At 51.3% G+C, this 13774-nt stretch overlaps 1 protein-coding gene across 1 annotated transcript; it reads right to left on the reverse strand.

Moving 5' to 3' along the window:
* Window positions 1-7552: 7552 nt before the first annotated feature.
* Window positions 7553-8526, reverse strand: ZNF488 (zinc finger protein 488). The gene is given in 2 exon segments (XM_052639347.1): window positions 7553-8469; window positions 8472-8526. Coding segments are annotated over 2 exon segments (972 nt in total).
* Between the last annotated feature and the right edge of the window lie 5248 nt (window positions 8527-13774).

The following is a 13774-nucleotide window of genomic DNA, read 5'->3' on the forward strand; positions in this document are numbered from 1 at the left end:
AGGCAGAGCCCAAGATCTCCTCCCCTGGATCTGGGCCAGCCGTGGGAGGAGGCTTGGAGCCCAGGGGTGGCCTGGGGAAATGAGACACCTCTGGCTGATGTCCTGGGACCAGGCAACCCTGCTCAGCTAGAGTCACAGGGACCAAAAATAAGAGACCTCCAAGACCCTGCTCAAAGTCATGGTAGGGCGAGGCCAGGAGGACAGGGAGCCCCCATGCCCCTTCCCTGCTCCTGGAATCCCAGGCTCCAGGACTGCGTGCTGAGGATGAAGTTCTGCCTGGCCCTCTGGTGAGTCCAGGCTGTGGTTGCCACAGTGACTTCCTCAGGGGGCCAGGAACAGCTTGGACTTCATCAGTCCCCCTCCCAGACCTCAGAGATCTGGGGAATCTGGGCCACCACCAATCCCTAGGGGTTTTCTCTGCTAGAAGACCTCAAACCAGCCCTGGAAAGCCCCCATGGAAGGCAAAATCTCACTCCAGCTCCTTTTCCTCCTGCTAAATTCAAGAGAGATTCAGGGCATGATTGAATTTTAGTAGTAACATACATCCTGTAATCTGACCTTCTTCCTCATTAGACCTACTGCCATCCAGACAAATGTATGATCACCTTCTATGCTTACACTCTAGGAATCTCCCTCCTCCCTCTTCTCTCTCTCTCTTTCACACACACACACACACACACACACACACACACACGCACACACATACATGCATATATATTATATATATAGCTATCTGATGATTACCTAAAGCAAACAATGGTTTCTTCTAGATGGTAGTATTTGGGGTGATATTTTAACTTTCTTCTTTATACTTTCTCTTTTTCTTAAATTCCTATGATTAGCATATGTCATTATTTCCAGATGCAGCAGGCATTATTCCAAAAATATAAGAAGAAGAAATAAATTCTATACCTGAGTCACTATCATAGTGATCATTAGCAGTTGCTTATCTTTTTATGAGTTTTCCTTTTACATCATTTGGATTTCCTTGATTTGCACCACTGACGTTTACTATAGCTTATTTTGTTCAAGGTGTCTTGTAGGTGTTGTGGGGTCCACAGATGGAGAAGATCCTGGTGGGTCTTGAACGTCTTACACAGGGGAAGGGGTGGAGCAGTTCTTGGGGTGGATGACACACGCAGATCTCCCTTCCAAGCTTCACACCCTGGACACCCATTATTACCGTCTCCGCAGAGTCGACTCTGCCTTGGAGCCGTAGACGTCAGCGGTTATTCACTGGCGGCCACACATTCAGCACAGTGGCTGTTCGCCCTCGTTTAGGCCACCAGCATTTGCACCCACCTTGGGTGCTCAGAGAATTGCTCCATGTGAACTTGTGGGAAACAGGCTCACTCAGAAGCAGAGAGGTGGCTGAGAGCCCAGGTCCCAGCTTGAGCCTGCCCAGGCGGGAAGCCCAGCTGTGTGACTCTGGGCAACTTACTTCATATCTCTGTGCCTCAGTTTCCTCTTCCATGCGATGGGCAAGATATTAGCACCTCTGGGGATGGGAACATTGAATGAGTTAATCTCATGCTTGGCCAATGTCCACTATAACCATTCCTCCACCATGAAACCAGATACCCTGGAAGGGCGCTTTTCCAGCTCTCTGCTGGACATGCGTTCCTGCCTGGGCCAGTCAGAGGCCCCTGTATAGGATGTTTTGTTTTGTTTTAATTTCTGCAGCAAGTGACCCAGGGAAGCTGAGTGGCAGCGACGGCCAGATGTCACGTGTGCAGGGCAGCACGGCCACGCCCCAACTTACCAGGGGCAGCAGTAGTGCCCTCCAGAGGCAGTTCCTGTGCCTGGCCACAGCTGAGGTCTTGCTGAGCAGCTCCTTGCTTCTGCTTACTATTCATCCTGGGCCCCCAGCTTGCCCACCCAACACTGGGTGAAGCCCTGGTTCCTCTCAAGACAACCTTTTCTGCTTCAACCATACACAGACTTTGTTTTTGTACAATGAACTGCACCATCCCTCCCCCTCCCTTGTCTTGAGGTCCTGGCTCAGTGCCTGAATCCCCACCAGCCTTCTGCTCCATTTCTGTATCCCGGCCTGTAGCCAGGGCCACTGTTTTGCCGTGCAATCTTCTCACATCTCCCACTGCTTGAGAGCCCCTCGAGGCACCCACTGATGTCCCGTGAGAGGGTTTAGATGAGGCTGTGTACCCCTCTCCCAAGACATACCCAGTCACAGACATGCTGGGCCTTCACGATCAGGATGGTTGCTGGGCCCCGCTCCCAGGCACCATGCTGAAGCACCAGAGGATAGGACGCCAGCTTCTCTCCCATCTCACCCCCCGGCTTCCTGTGTGCCTGCATCTGCCAAGCAGCCCAACACGAAGCACATAGACACGTTTGTGTTTCAGGGAGGGTCATGCCCACCCACACAGCTTTAATGCAATGAGAGGATACAGTTCAGAAAGTAAAAGGATGTAGCCGCAAACACGGTCATGAGCCAGGAAACCTGTCTCCAAGGTCCCTGCTGGAGGGCACCCATCTCCCACCTCCTGGTTTCTCCAGGATTTAGCTGCCACCTGGCCTAAGGACCTCCTTACTACCTTGCAGATCAGGGTGGCTGGCAGTGAAAATAGCTGCATAATCCAAGCAGCTTAGAATAAGGGTATCAGAGGCCACTGGCTTCCTGTCTCCAGTTCCAGGAAAACATGAGATGGTTGGGGAACAAAAGGTTAAACGTAAAGAAAGGCAACCCTCCTTTCAGAAAGCACTAACTCCCCCAACCCCTATTCAAAATTGCCTTCCAAAATTCTTTTCTAGGACGTGGCACAAATAAAAACACATTGGAGAATAATTTGTTTTTTAAATAGAAGCTTCATTCTATTGCTTTCATATCTTACTATATGATCTTTAGACCGCCCACATGACTTCTACTAGGAAAAAAAAAATTATACAAATAGGCTCTTAAGAGAAGTGACCTGCAGGGGAGGCCTGCTGCCACCAGGGGGCACCAGCACCTCCCAAGGAAAGAAAGAATACGGGGTTCACCTTCGGACAGCTCCTGCTGACTTTCACCCCTCTGTAAGGGCCTCTCCCTCCAGCCAGAGGAACAGGGCGGTATTGCAAGGCTGCAAGGCTGGGGCCAGCACCTAGTCAATTCAAAGACTGGGATCTTAGTAAAGGTCTCCATCTGGTGGCTCCTGCCCCTCCCCATTGCCGCCGCCTCTAATGCGCTTCCTTCACCCTGAACCATTCTGACCATCAGCTTTTAAAAGACAACTGGATAAATGGTAACTAATGTCACATACAGTCCTGATCTCTGGCCTCGCTTGAGGCCTGTGTTCAGCCTGGCCCTAAGGAGCCCTCATCCGGAGATCATGCACTCTAGGTTTCAGGGCCTCCCTACCTCCTCTTCCCTTGCCACCCTCCCCCAAGCCCAACGGGCTTCACTCACTTTCATTAACCTAATTTTATAGCCATTTGACTAGACTCCCTGGTCTAGGATTCAGGAACTGGCCAGAAGTAGAAATCTGGGACCTTGGCCTTGTTAAGATTTTACTTCTCTTCCAGAGAAAAGCAGAAAGAAAACCAGATCGTGGTCAAAATTGAGAACTAAAATGGATGTGAATTCAGAATGTCTTATTTTAGCCTCATTAGCACACTTGGGGGACTTTTAAAAACCTTAATTGAATGGCTGCTACTTGGGAGATCACATATTAAAATATAATTTGCTATTTTTTCCAGCCACTATAGGTATTTTCCCTTCCATTGTCCAAAAAGGAAGCCAAGACTTTGTCTATTGGCTCAGCGGTTCCTGTGTTACCTGCCTAATGCTGGCATTGCCAGAAAACCGCCAGGGCTGAGATCCAGGGAGAAGATCCATAGCACATTGGAGGGTGGAGGCAAAGACCCCGACACAGAATGGGGAGGCCGTTTGATGCTGAGAGGGTATTCTCAGTTGTGAGGTGCTGGGGAACTTTCTGTAAACTGGAGAGACAGGGGAGGGATTTTAAAAAGACAGACAGCCTATACTACCAGAATAGGATTGGCGTGAAGAACAGATTAAATTATATAAAGAGAATTTAAGGAATGTGGCAATTCTTACTCCAGAATTGTCAAGTAAAATTCATACCTGCTGATGTGATGTTTTGTGGCAACTTCACCCGCCAACTCTTAACCAGGATGGAAGGTGGCAGAGAGAGTGTGAGCAAAGTTGTGATTAAAAGTGACTGCTCTCCAGCAGATACAGGAGGGTGGGAGAGAAAAGGGATGAGACAGTCTTCAGCTGCCATGGGGACTTTGGAACCCAGCCTAGAGGCAAGGAGGAAATGCCACATTAATAAACTGTAAGGCATCACCTCCATAAGTCACCTCGGAGTCGGTCAATTTGAATGTCAGCAAAACAGCTTGCATCGATATCAGTTTTTACCACAATGAACTCTGTCTTAAAAAGTTAAGTTTGGAGATGTGTTCTTGTGCTTCTTCATTCAATTAATTTTATTAATTTTTTTTCAAAATGTTTCTCTTGCTTACGAGTGATGTGGTCACTATCAGTAATCATTCTGTTTGCAACCATAGCCAAGTTTACCAGAGGAGTATGGGTGGGCAGGGAAGACACACTGGTCTAGACATCTAAAGGGTCCTAGCCTTGACCTCACCACCTCCTGCCCCTGCATCACTCTGAACATCAGCTCTTGGTGGACCTCGCTGCTCACTGCTATAAAGTGAGGGGATGGACCAGAAATGCAGGATCCCTTACAGTTCTAAATTTCTACTTAGAAATCATTTTTTATTTTAGTGTACTTATGTCAAACTGATTTCAAAGAAATTATGGAGTAATCCAACAAGCCAGAGGAGGACAGCTGTGCGTGCAGCTTAACAGATGTCGAAACCCTGGTGAGAAGCTGGCTTGTCAGGGGTGAGGCCAGACCAGGCATCTGATTCATTCCTTCTACAAAGGTCTGTTGAACACTTGCTTTGGCCTCCATTGTTCTAGTTGCTGGGGACATAGCAATGAAAAACACAGCAAATACTCCTTACATTCTAGTGATGGGGGATACAATAGGCCAGACAATTCAGTAAAAACAGTATGTAAGAAATGAAGTGCTCAAGAGAAGGGCAACAGAAAATGCTGGGGAGGGCAGGGGCAGCTGAATTTTTAGACAGGGAGTCGACGCCTGGTCCTAAGCCCCAGTTTTTCACCTGCCCACAATGCCACGTGGCCCAGCTGGGCCGAGCAGACGTGTGGCAGGCTGGGAAGGATGAGCACAAGTGGGGCAGTCTGGGCTCTTATTCTTGCACGGCTTCTCCAGAACCCACAGTCTTAGGAAAATCAGTTGACCTCTTGGAGTTCACTTTCTTCTGCTGTAAAATGGGAATTAGGTGTCTATCTCCAGGGCATATCATGCAAATTAAATGACATAATGTATGTTGCTGCGCGATGTGGAGTCTCAGGTTCCAACTCATGAGCTGTCCTTTCCTGCCCCGCATGGGACAGGAGGCGGGGGAGACTCCCCAAAGCTTCAGTCTCCTTCTGGGCAGAACTCCCTGTGGGCAAATTCTAGCTCCATGCAGTTTCCAAAGGGACTCAGCCTGCAGGGCCCCTGGGCTCCAAGCCTCTCTGTAGAAACGGGGGTGCTTCCTGGGTGGCTCTAGGGAACCCTGCTTCTTCCTTCCAGATGGAGAGGCAGTGGCTCAGGAGGTACGTCTTCGCTCCTCCAGCCCACTTTACCTGTTGCAGCCAGAGGCCCCTGGAAGGGCTTCTCGGAGCCTGCCCTCCAGGACCCTAGCTCAAACTCCTTTCCTTCAATGCCTTCCCACCGTTGCATCTCCAAGAGTCGCATCCTCTCTCTCTCTGCCCCTCTGTGCCTTGCAGCAGCCTCAGACACCTATATCTCAGGAACACGCTCTCCCTAGCATTTTCTGCCCTTTCTGAATCACCAGCTCTTGCTGGACTCTGCAGCTCAGCTTACACCCCCACCCTGCAGGGTAGGGGCACCCCCACCCCTACCCATGGGTTGAACTCATTGTGCCATACAGGGCCTGGCACACAATCTGGCACAGCCCAGATGCCCAGGGAGGTCAAGAAATGAATGAATATATGGGTGGCTATGGAGAGTGGATGGGAGGGCAGGTAGGAAGTGCGGGGAGTGGGAATGAGAGGGATGGGGCAGGGTGGGCAGGAGGGACAAGCAGCTGCCTCGGGCAAGGCGGGAGCCAGACGTGGCGATGGAGAGAGGTGGAGTCTGGGGGTTTTTAGATGGATGGCAGCCGGCAGAGACCCCCACCAGCTCCTTTCTATCCACAAGCCTGAGTTCTGCAACTGAGGTCTGCAGGTCAAATGAGAAAATCTTGAACGTGAAGTGGAAACCAATTAAAAAAAAAAAAAACTGCACTTTGAAAGAAATTCCAACAAATGGCTTTCACACAAACTAGCTTGTGTTTTAGCAGAGTTTATGATCTGAATTTTGCATTATTAGGAATAAGGACAAATGGGGATGAACAGCACAGGTATTGAAACGCCATGCATTAGACGATAAATAGCACCCACAACTCTCCCCGTCCCCACAGCGCTTCACGCCTTAAGGTTTTATGGTCGCTTCCCGAGAACTAAAAGGGGAGGGGGTGTTGTTTCATTTTCCCATTTGCACGTATTCAGAATGTGAATAACCATGGACCAGGTGTTGGTTGAAATTATTGGTCCCAATTCCTCCAGCCCCTGTAGGATTATACACGCACTCATGACTTCCCTATTGGCCCCCATGCACATCTCACCCCTTAACTTTGGGTTTGGCCATCCACTTGTTTTGGCCAAGCAGATGTTAGTGGAAGTGACCGAAGCAGAGGCTTGAAATGTGTTTGTGTATTTGGACTTGTCCTTCTGTGCTCTTGGCATAACCACGAGAGAAGCATGAGTCCTGAGAGAAAAAGCAACCTGGAACGAAGATCAGGCAAGCCCGGCTCGACACCAGCCAACTCACAGACCCAGCGCTGAGAAACAGGGGCCTGCACTGTTTGCCACTGAGATTCTGCCAGTGAACAACAGCTGACTAACCTGGACCACGACAATCGCACTCTTTGCTTAGTGGTGACACTGCCAGGCATGTGCTGGCCATTTGCCACGCATCTTCCCACATAATCCTGACAACATCCCTCAGACACAGGTGCCACCATCTCCACTTTACAGAGAAGCATGCTGGGACTCGGTCAGAGCAGTCTGCCCAAGCTCAGGGCTAGTATGTGAAAGGGCCAGGATTCCAATCCACGTCTGTCTGCCTCCAAAGCCCATGCGGTGTGCCAAACTTGCTTCCATGTGGAGCAGAAGTTATGCGCACAGAAGAGCCCCCACTCCTGAAAATGCCAGAAGTGCTTGGTGCCTATTCTTCACCATACCCTGTGATCACCAAAGTGCATTGTTTCACAACTTTACTTCCTTTAAAACACGTATGGGGGCTGGTTGTCTTTTTCCAATTATGACTGAGCTGTTCATCCTCAAATGCCCCAGGAGACAGCCCTGCAGACAACTGTGACCAGCCTTTTCAGAGGAAGGCCCTGTGAGCCATCTTGGCCTCACGGCCAAGCGCTTGCTCCAAACCACCTGTTAACTGTGCGAAGTCATGTGCCGGGAGAGGTGGTGGCGCTCGCGGAAGTACTCGTGGCAAATGGGGCACGTGAGGGCCTCTGCTCTCAGCCTCTTAGAACGCAGGTCGGGCCCCGCACGCTCCTTTTTGTGGTGGGATCTCATGTGGAAGACCAGGTCGGAGGTCAGGCGGAAGGACAGGTTGCACTTGGCGCACCAGTTCTGGGTGGACAGGCCCAGGGAGGTGAGCGTAGGGGGCAGCAGGGCCCAAGAGCTGGTAGAGGACGACAATGGGGGCGTGGGGATCTGGACCGTGGCGTGCTTGAGCCACAGCCTGGGGGCGCCCAGGAAAGTGCCGCAGAGAGGAGCATTTGGTGGCACTGTTCGCAGGTTCCAGAAATCACCCACCAAAAGCTTGGAGTGGGAAAGTCGACCCCAGCAAGTGACATCAACCGTGTTGATGAGTCCCAGCAGCTCTCCCAGGGCGTCTGCAGGTTCACCGGCCTGAAAGACACAGGCTGGTCCCAGTCTCCCTGCTGGACCCCTGGCTGGCTTGCTGAAGGCACTTCTCTGCTCCCTGCAGGCTCCACTGGGCCACACAGAGATGCAGGTGCTGCCAGTTAGGTCCCTGGGGATATCGAGGGTCAGCTGCTGGGGGCCAGGCTGGCCTACAGGGCCACTGTGCTCTCTGTCCTGGGCCTGCTCGCCCCCGAGCCTCTTCTTGAGCCGAGGCACCTCTGTGAAGGCGCTCTGCCCCTGTTCCCACCAAGTCTTCTGGGGCATCAGCTTTCCCAGCCTGGGCTTGCCTGGGGCCACTGACAGTACCATTTCGGCACAGGCCTCATCCTGGCCACTGCCACCCAGGGCAGTCTCAGAGCCCAGGTGGTTCATTTCCTCCAGTAGCACCGGCTTCCGGCCCCAGCCCTGCTCAGATTCACAAGCTGCCATCTGTTTTCAGCTGAAGGGCTCTGCAGAACTCCCTTCCCAGTAGCCATGGGGCCACAGAGCCTGAGCCAGCTGAGTGAGGTGGATCCTCCAGCAGCTGTCAGCCCCCGGAGCTTCTGGAGGGCTTGGCCCGGGGAGTGGCTGTGAGATTGAAGCACTCCCCTGGGGCCTGGGCCAGCACACTTGGACCACAGGGCTCTGCAGAGAGAGGAAGCAACAGGCCATGAAACGTGCGCTCTTCACTCAGGCACATATCATAGCATGCAGGCTGCACGAACGTACAGACCTCCTCCCCTCACCCGGGACCTCAGCATCTTGGGCCAGTTGCTGATAAGAGCATGAACTTGAAGGCAGACAAGTGTCCACGTGAGTCCAAACTCTGCCAACCTTCAGCTGTGTGATGTTAGACGAGCTACCCTTCTAATTAATCTTCTCAGCTAACTTGACCAGAGATAGTTTTCCTCCTTTGCATCCAAAGCATCCTGACTGCTACAGCTGCAGCAACTCACCCTGACTCAGAGCACGTTTTCACCCCTAGATCTCCATCAGAGAGGAAGGCCCACAGCGCACAATGCTGCCACCCAGAGGCCAGATTCAGTACTGCCCTGCATCTATCAGCATCCAGGCAGGAGCTGCTGTGTTAACAGCGGCATAGGGCTTCCACCAGTCAGTTGTGACCTGGTTGACACTCTAACACCTCCGCACCCTGATATACAGCAGTTTTTGTTCCTTGCTGCTCAGTGTGCTAATTTTTCTTCCAAATCATCACACGCGCCAGGACATTTCAAGCACCCTGCAGCACACGTGACCAGAGGGTAAAAGCTGGACAATAAGCACCCAGGCAAGGCAGGCTGGGTCCGGGGCTGTTCCTGGCCCCTGCTCCCACGCCCAGGGGCAGCCGCCTTTCTACCAGGCCCTGACCCTGCAACAAGTGTGGGTCTCCCCTCTCCACTCTCCTGACTACACTTGTTCTTCACACACTTGCTTGTCCTTTGCTCACCTGTCAACTGTCAGAGGTCTTCTTGTGCCAACCTACTTGGCATTAACAGGGGAATCAGCCTCTGCTTTGCCCTCAAGGTGCTCATGGCGCAGGGGAGACACACAATGGCCATTTGTGATGGCACCTGGAAGGAGAGGGAGCCATCAGCCCTGCTGGGGAGACATTTATCCCTCTTCCCTGATCAGCCCACCAGCAAGTTCTTGAAGCTTGCTCAACCATCCTTAAGTGTCTCCTCAGCCTGTCTCCTCAGCTTGCTGGACCATACTCCACTGAGTGGTCTGAGCTCTTCTCATTAAGAAATAAGTGTCCTGAGCCCAGGAGGACTGTGAGGAGTGGGCAGCTCTGATCCTTCCTCACAGGGACATCATTTAGGTTCAACTCAGCTTCTTCTTCTTCTTGGCCTGCCTCCTGCTCCACCTGGAAAAGGCATCACAGATACCAGCCCTCCTTATCACTATCTTGGTGACAGAAGTCTGTGACATGTGTTTTGCATATGAGTGAAGAGGACCCTGGTCCTGCAATACTAAGCATCCTGCCCAATGTCCCCTGCAAAGAGGAGGCGCAGCTGGGGAAACCCAGGTGTGTTGCCCCAAAGCCTGCTTGGTTGCACTGGCCACGCCGCCTTCCCAGAGTCCCCACTGATGAACAGCCAAGTCAACCATGTGACCCAAATACCAAAGGGGCGTCTATAGAAGGTTTAAGCTTCATTTTCCGGCCTTCTCTCCAATTTCTCCCAAGCTTTTACCCAATCAAGAAGTCAGATTCTTTGTCTAACCTGTGAAGTTTGAACAGTTTGTGAGGAAACCCATGCCAGCCCCACCCTTCAGCCCATCCAGAGTGACTCCAGTCTCCTGCTTGGTCGTCCTGAAAGGACTTCCAAGATGGGCCACCAGGGGGAGCTGAGCCTCTCCAAATATCTTTTCCAAACTGAGTCCTCAAAGGGGATGCCACTGGCATCAGCATTAGTGCCAGCCAAGAAGGCAATGGCATCCACTCCAGTGCTCTTGCCAGGAAAATCCCATGGACGGAGGAGCCTGGTAGGCTGCAGTCCATGGGGTCACGAAGAGTCAGACACTTACTAAGCGACTTCACTTTAATGCATTGGAGAAGGAAATGGCAACCCACTCCAGTGTTCTTGCCTGGAGAATCCCAGGGACGGCAGAGCCTGGTGGGCTGCCATCTGTGGGGTCGCACAGAGTCGGACACAACTGAAGCAACTTAGCAGCAGCAGCAATGTTACTTGAAGAGGCAGAGATGGCCATGTCCCTGCATCGAGTGACCCTGAGCTGTCCTTCTCACCTCTCTCGGCTTCAATTTCCCATCAGCTGGGGTTGGACTGAATTATCTCCACAGTCCTTTCCAGATCTAACCATGCATGACTCCAGTTGGGATGAAGCCATTTCTCCCTCTTTGTCAAAGAATAAGCAGTCTGCTTGAACCCTGTTGCTGAGCTTCCATGAGCTCACAAAGACACACATACACACCCAGGCACACTCACACCCTCACATACACATGCATTCATGCATTCACAATACATACACACCCACAGTCTCACATGTATACACTCTCACGTACATACTCCCATACACTCAAACACATACACGCTATTACACAATCAAATGCCCATACACCCTCGCACAAACTCCCCCTTTTTCTCTCTCTCACTCTGTGTCCCTCACTGTTTACCAGATGACAGTTTAGAACCACCTGATGTTTCCCACAGCTGGGCAGGAGGCTGCCTTGCTGACCGAGGTCTGGCTGCACCCCTGTACCCCTCTGCACGTAGCCCCACTGCGTTGCCCTCACAGTTCAGGCAACATTGTCCAACCACAGCCATGCAGACCCCATTGACAGAACTTCCAGTGTTCTGAACGACAGATGAGGTGACCTTCTCAGCTATAAAATTTGAAACATGCCGTCTTCCTGCAGGCTGGAATGTTTGCTACCAGAATGCTTCATGATATAAATATACATCTCACCATTTATTGACTACATAAATGCACGCGCCAGAGATGCCAAGAGCTTAACACATCTTATGTCATGGGATTTTCACAACTACATGAGGAATGTTGCAGGCCTCAATCCAAATGTGTTCATCTACAACTTACAGAGGCCATATCAATAAACTCTGTGCTGCTCCAGCTTTTTGAGACTCTTCTAGATCTGGATTCTGTCAACTACTGAATCCACCCAAAATCACTCATCAGTGTTATCATCCAACTCTTGATAATGAGAATAAGAAGGAGAAGGAAGAAAAGGTGGACACCAAGGTACTGAGCTGATGGGAGACCTTGGCATGCCGTCCACCCTCCCTGAGGGCCACCGCTCTCACAGGCACCAGCACCGCCGGGTAAGGTTACTCAGGCAAGTGCAGAGAATGTCCCACCAAACTCCTTCTGGGGCCCCATCTAACCTTGGTCCACTGCATGCGGCAATCACCAGAAGGAAGTCTTTCAAATGAAAAATGACATGAGTCTGCTGTGGCTTGTCCGGGGTCAGGGGACCACAGGCACAGCCGCTCAGTGCTGCTTCTGTCCCCCTTTCCTACATGGATCTGCCAATGCCCTTGGCAACTGGAAGGTGGCTCTCTGTCCAGACGATCACTGAGCAAAGCAGAGCTGCTTCCACCTCTTTCTCCTTCCACTGACATCAGCTGTTCTGGCAGCAAGCGGATCTATGCACCCCTTGATTTTTTCCTCGCATCCAGTATTAAAGGAACACTTTGCTGTCCTCCACACCCCTCAGTAGCCTAAGTCCATTCCGGGCTCTTGATCCCTGATGCTATTTACTCATCCTTGTCACTCTGCTGTGCGTGTCCTGGGAAGGGACTCTTCTTGCCTTCCTTGGTTCTTTCAGTCTGAGCTCAGCAAGACAAACCTCTGAGCCATACAGACATCCTTCAGTGCTGGCTTCCCTCGTAGCTCAGATGGTAAAGAATCTGCCTGCAGTGCAGGAGACCAAGGTTCAATCCCTGGGTTGGGAAGATCCCCTGGAGAAGGAATTGGCAACCCGCTCCAGTATCCTTGCCTGGAAAGTCCCATGGACAGAGGAGCCTGGTGGGCTGCAGTCCATGGGGTCACAAAGAGCCGGGCACGACTGAGCGACTAACACTTACACACTTGTGGTCTCCCTACTGAAACAATCGGACTTCAATCCCAGACTCTCCAACATTTTCCCAGCCTTTAGATGAAGTAATGATATAGGCAGACTTCTGAAACTGAGCCTCCCAAGTCAAGAGTTGGTCTGACCATGTCTGCCCTCCCCTCCCACTGGGAATACTTCTCCCTCAGGATTCAGTCCTTCTGGGCCACCAACCAGGGTTCTACTGACCGAAACAAGAGGTTTTCTGAGAGGTGAAGCCTCACCTGCCCCATAGTGTAAAAGCAAGTGTTTCTCTGTTTATTACCTACTGCTGGGGCACTGGCTGCAGACTCCAATCATTCCTTCATCTGAGCAGCACCGGCCATGTTCTAACTTTCTGTTCCGGTTCTAACCCGGCGGTCCCAGGAACCTTCCAGCCTCACATTCACAGGGAATTTAAGTGTGTGGGTTTCTAGGGTTAGAATGCCTGGGTCAAATACAGCTCTGCTCTTGCCAATCACGTGACCCTGGACAAGGTGCTGATCCTCTCCCTGCCTCTGGTGTCTCACTGTGGATCACCTTAGTGCCCACTTCATGAGGTGGTTGTGAAGATTAAGTGGATTAACATACCTAGAGTGCTAAAGAGCCTGCCTCTATAAATGTGAAAGTGAAAATGTTAGTCACTCAGCCGTGTCCAGCTCTTTGCTGGAGTCTTCTGGGCCCCAAGACTTTGGTTTCCTCAGACTCTGGAGATGCCTCTCATACTTTTTTGGAAGATTTCTAAGGATAATCCTCTATCTACATCTTCTATATGTGGCTTGTGTGGTGCTGGGTTTTCCTATATATACTGTAGCCTGCCAGGCTCCTCTGTCCATGGAATTCTCCAGGCAAGAATACTGGAGTGTGTAGCCATTCCTTCTCCAGGGGATCTTCCCAACCCAGGGATCGAACCTGGGTCTCTTGCATTGCAGGCAGATTCTTCACCGTCTGAGCCACCAGGGAAGCCCAGGTTTATCATCATACTAGTAATTTATTATCACACTAGTTCTGAAGGTTAAACACAAGCTCAGGGCTGCCTTCCCTCCACTCATGCCCCTCCCTGCCAGGGACCAGCACACAACAGTGTTTAATAAGGGACCAAACGGCCTGGGCAGTTTCCACCTTCCCCCTCCATTTATAGGAAAAAGAACTCTTTCTCAAGCAACTGAATGATAGCA

This window comes from Budorcas taxicolor, chromosome 5 (genome assembly GCF_023091745.1).
Source record: "Budorcas taxicolor isolate Tak-1 chromosome 5, Takin1.1, whole genome shotgun sequence".
Taxonomy (NCBI): Eukaryota; Metazoa; Chordata; class Mammalia; order Artiodactyla; family Bovidae; genus Budorcas; species Budorcas taxicolor.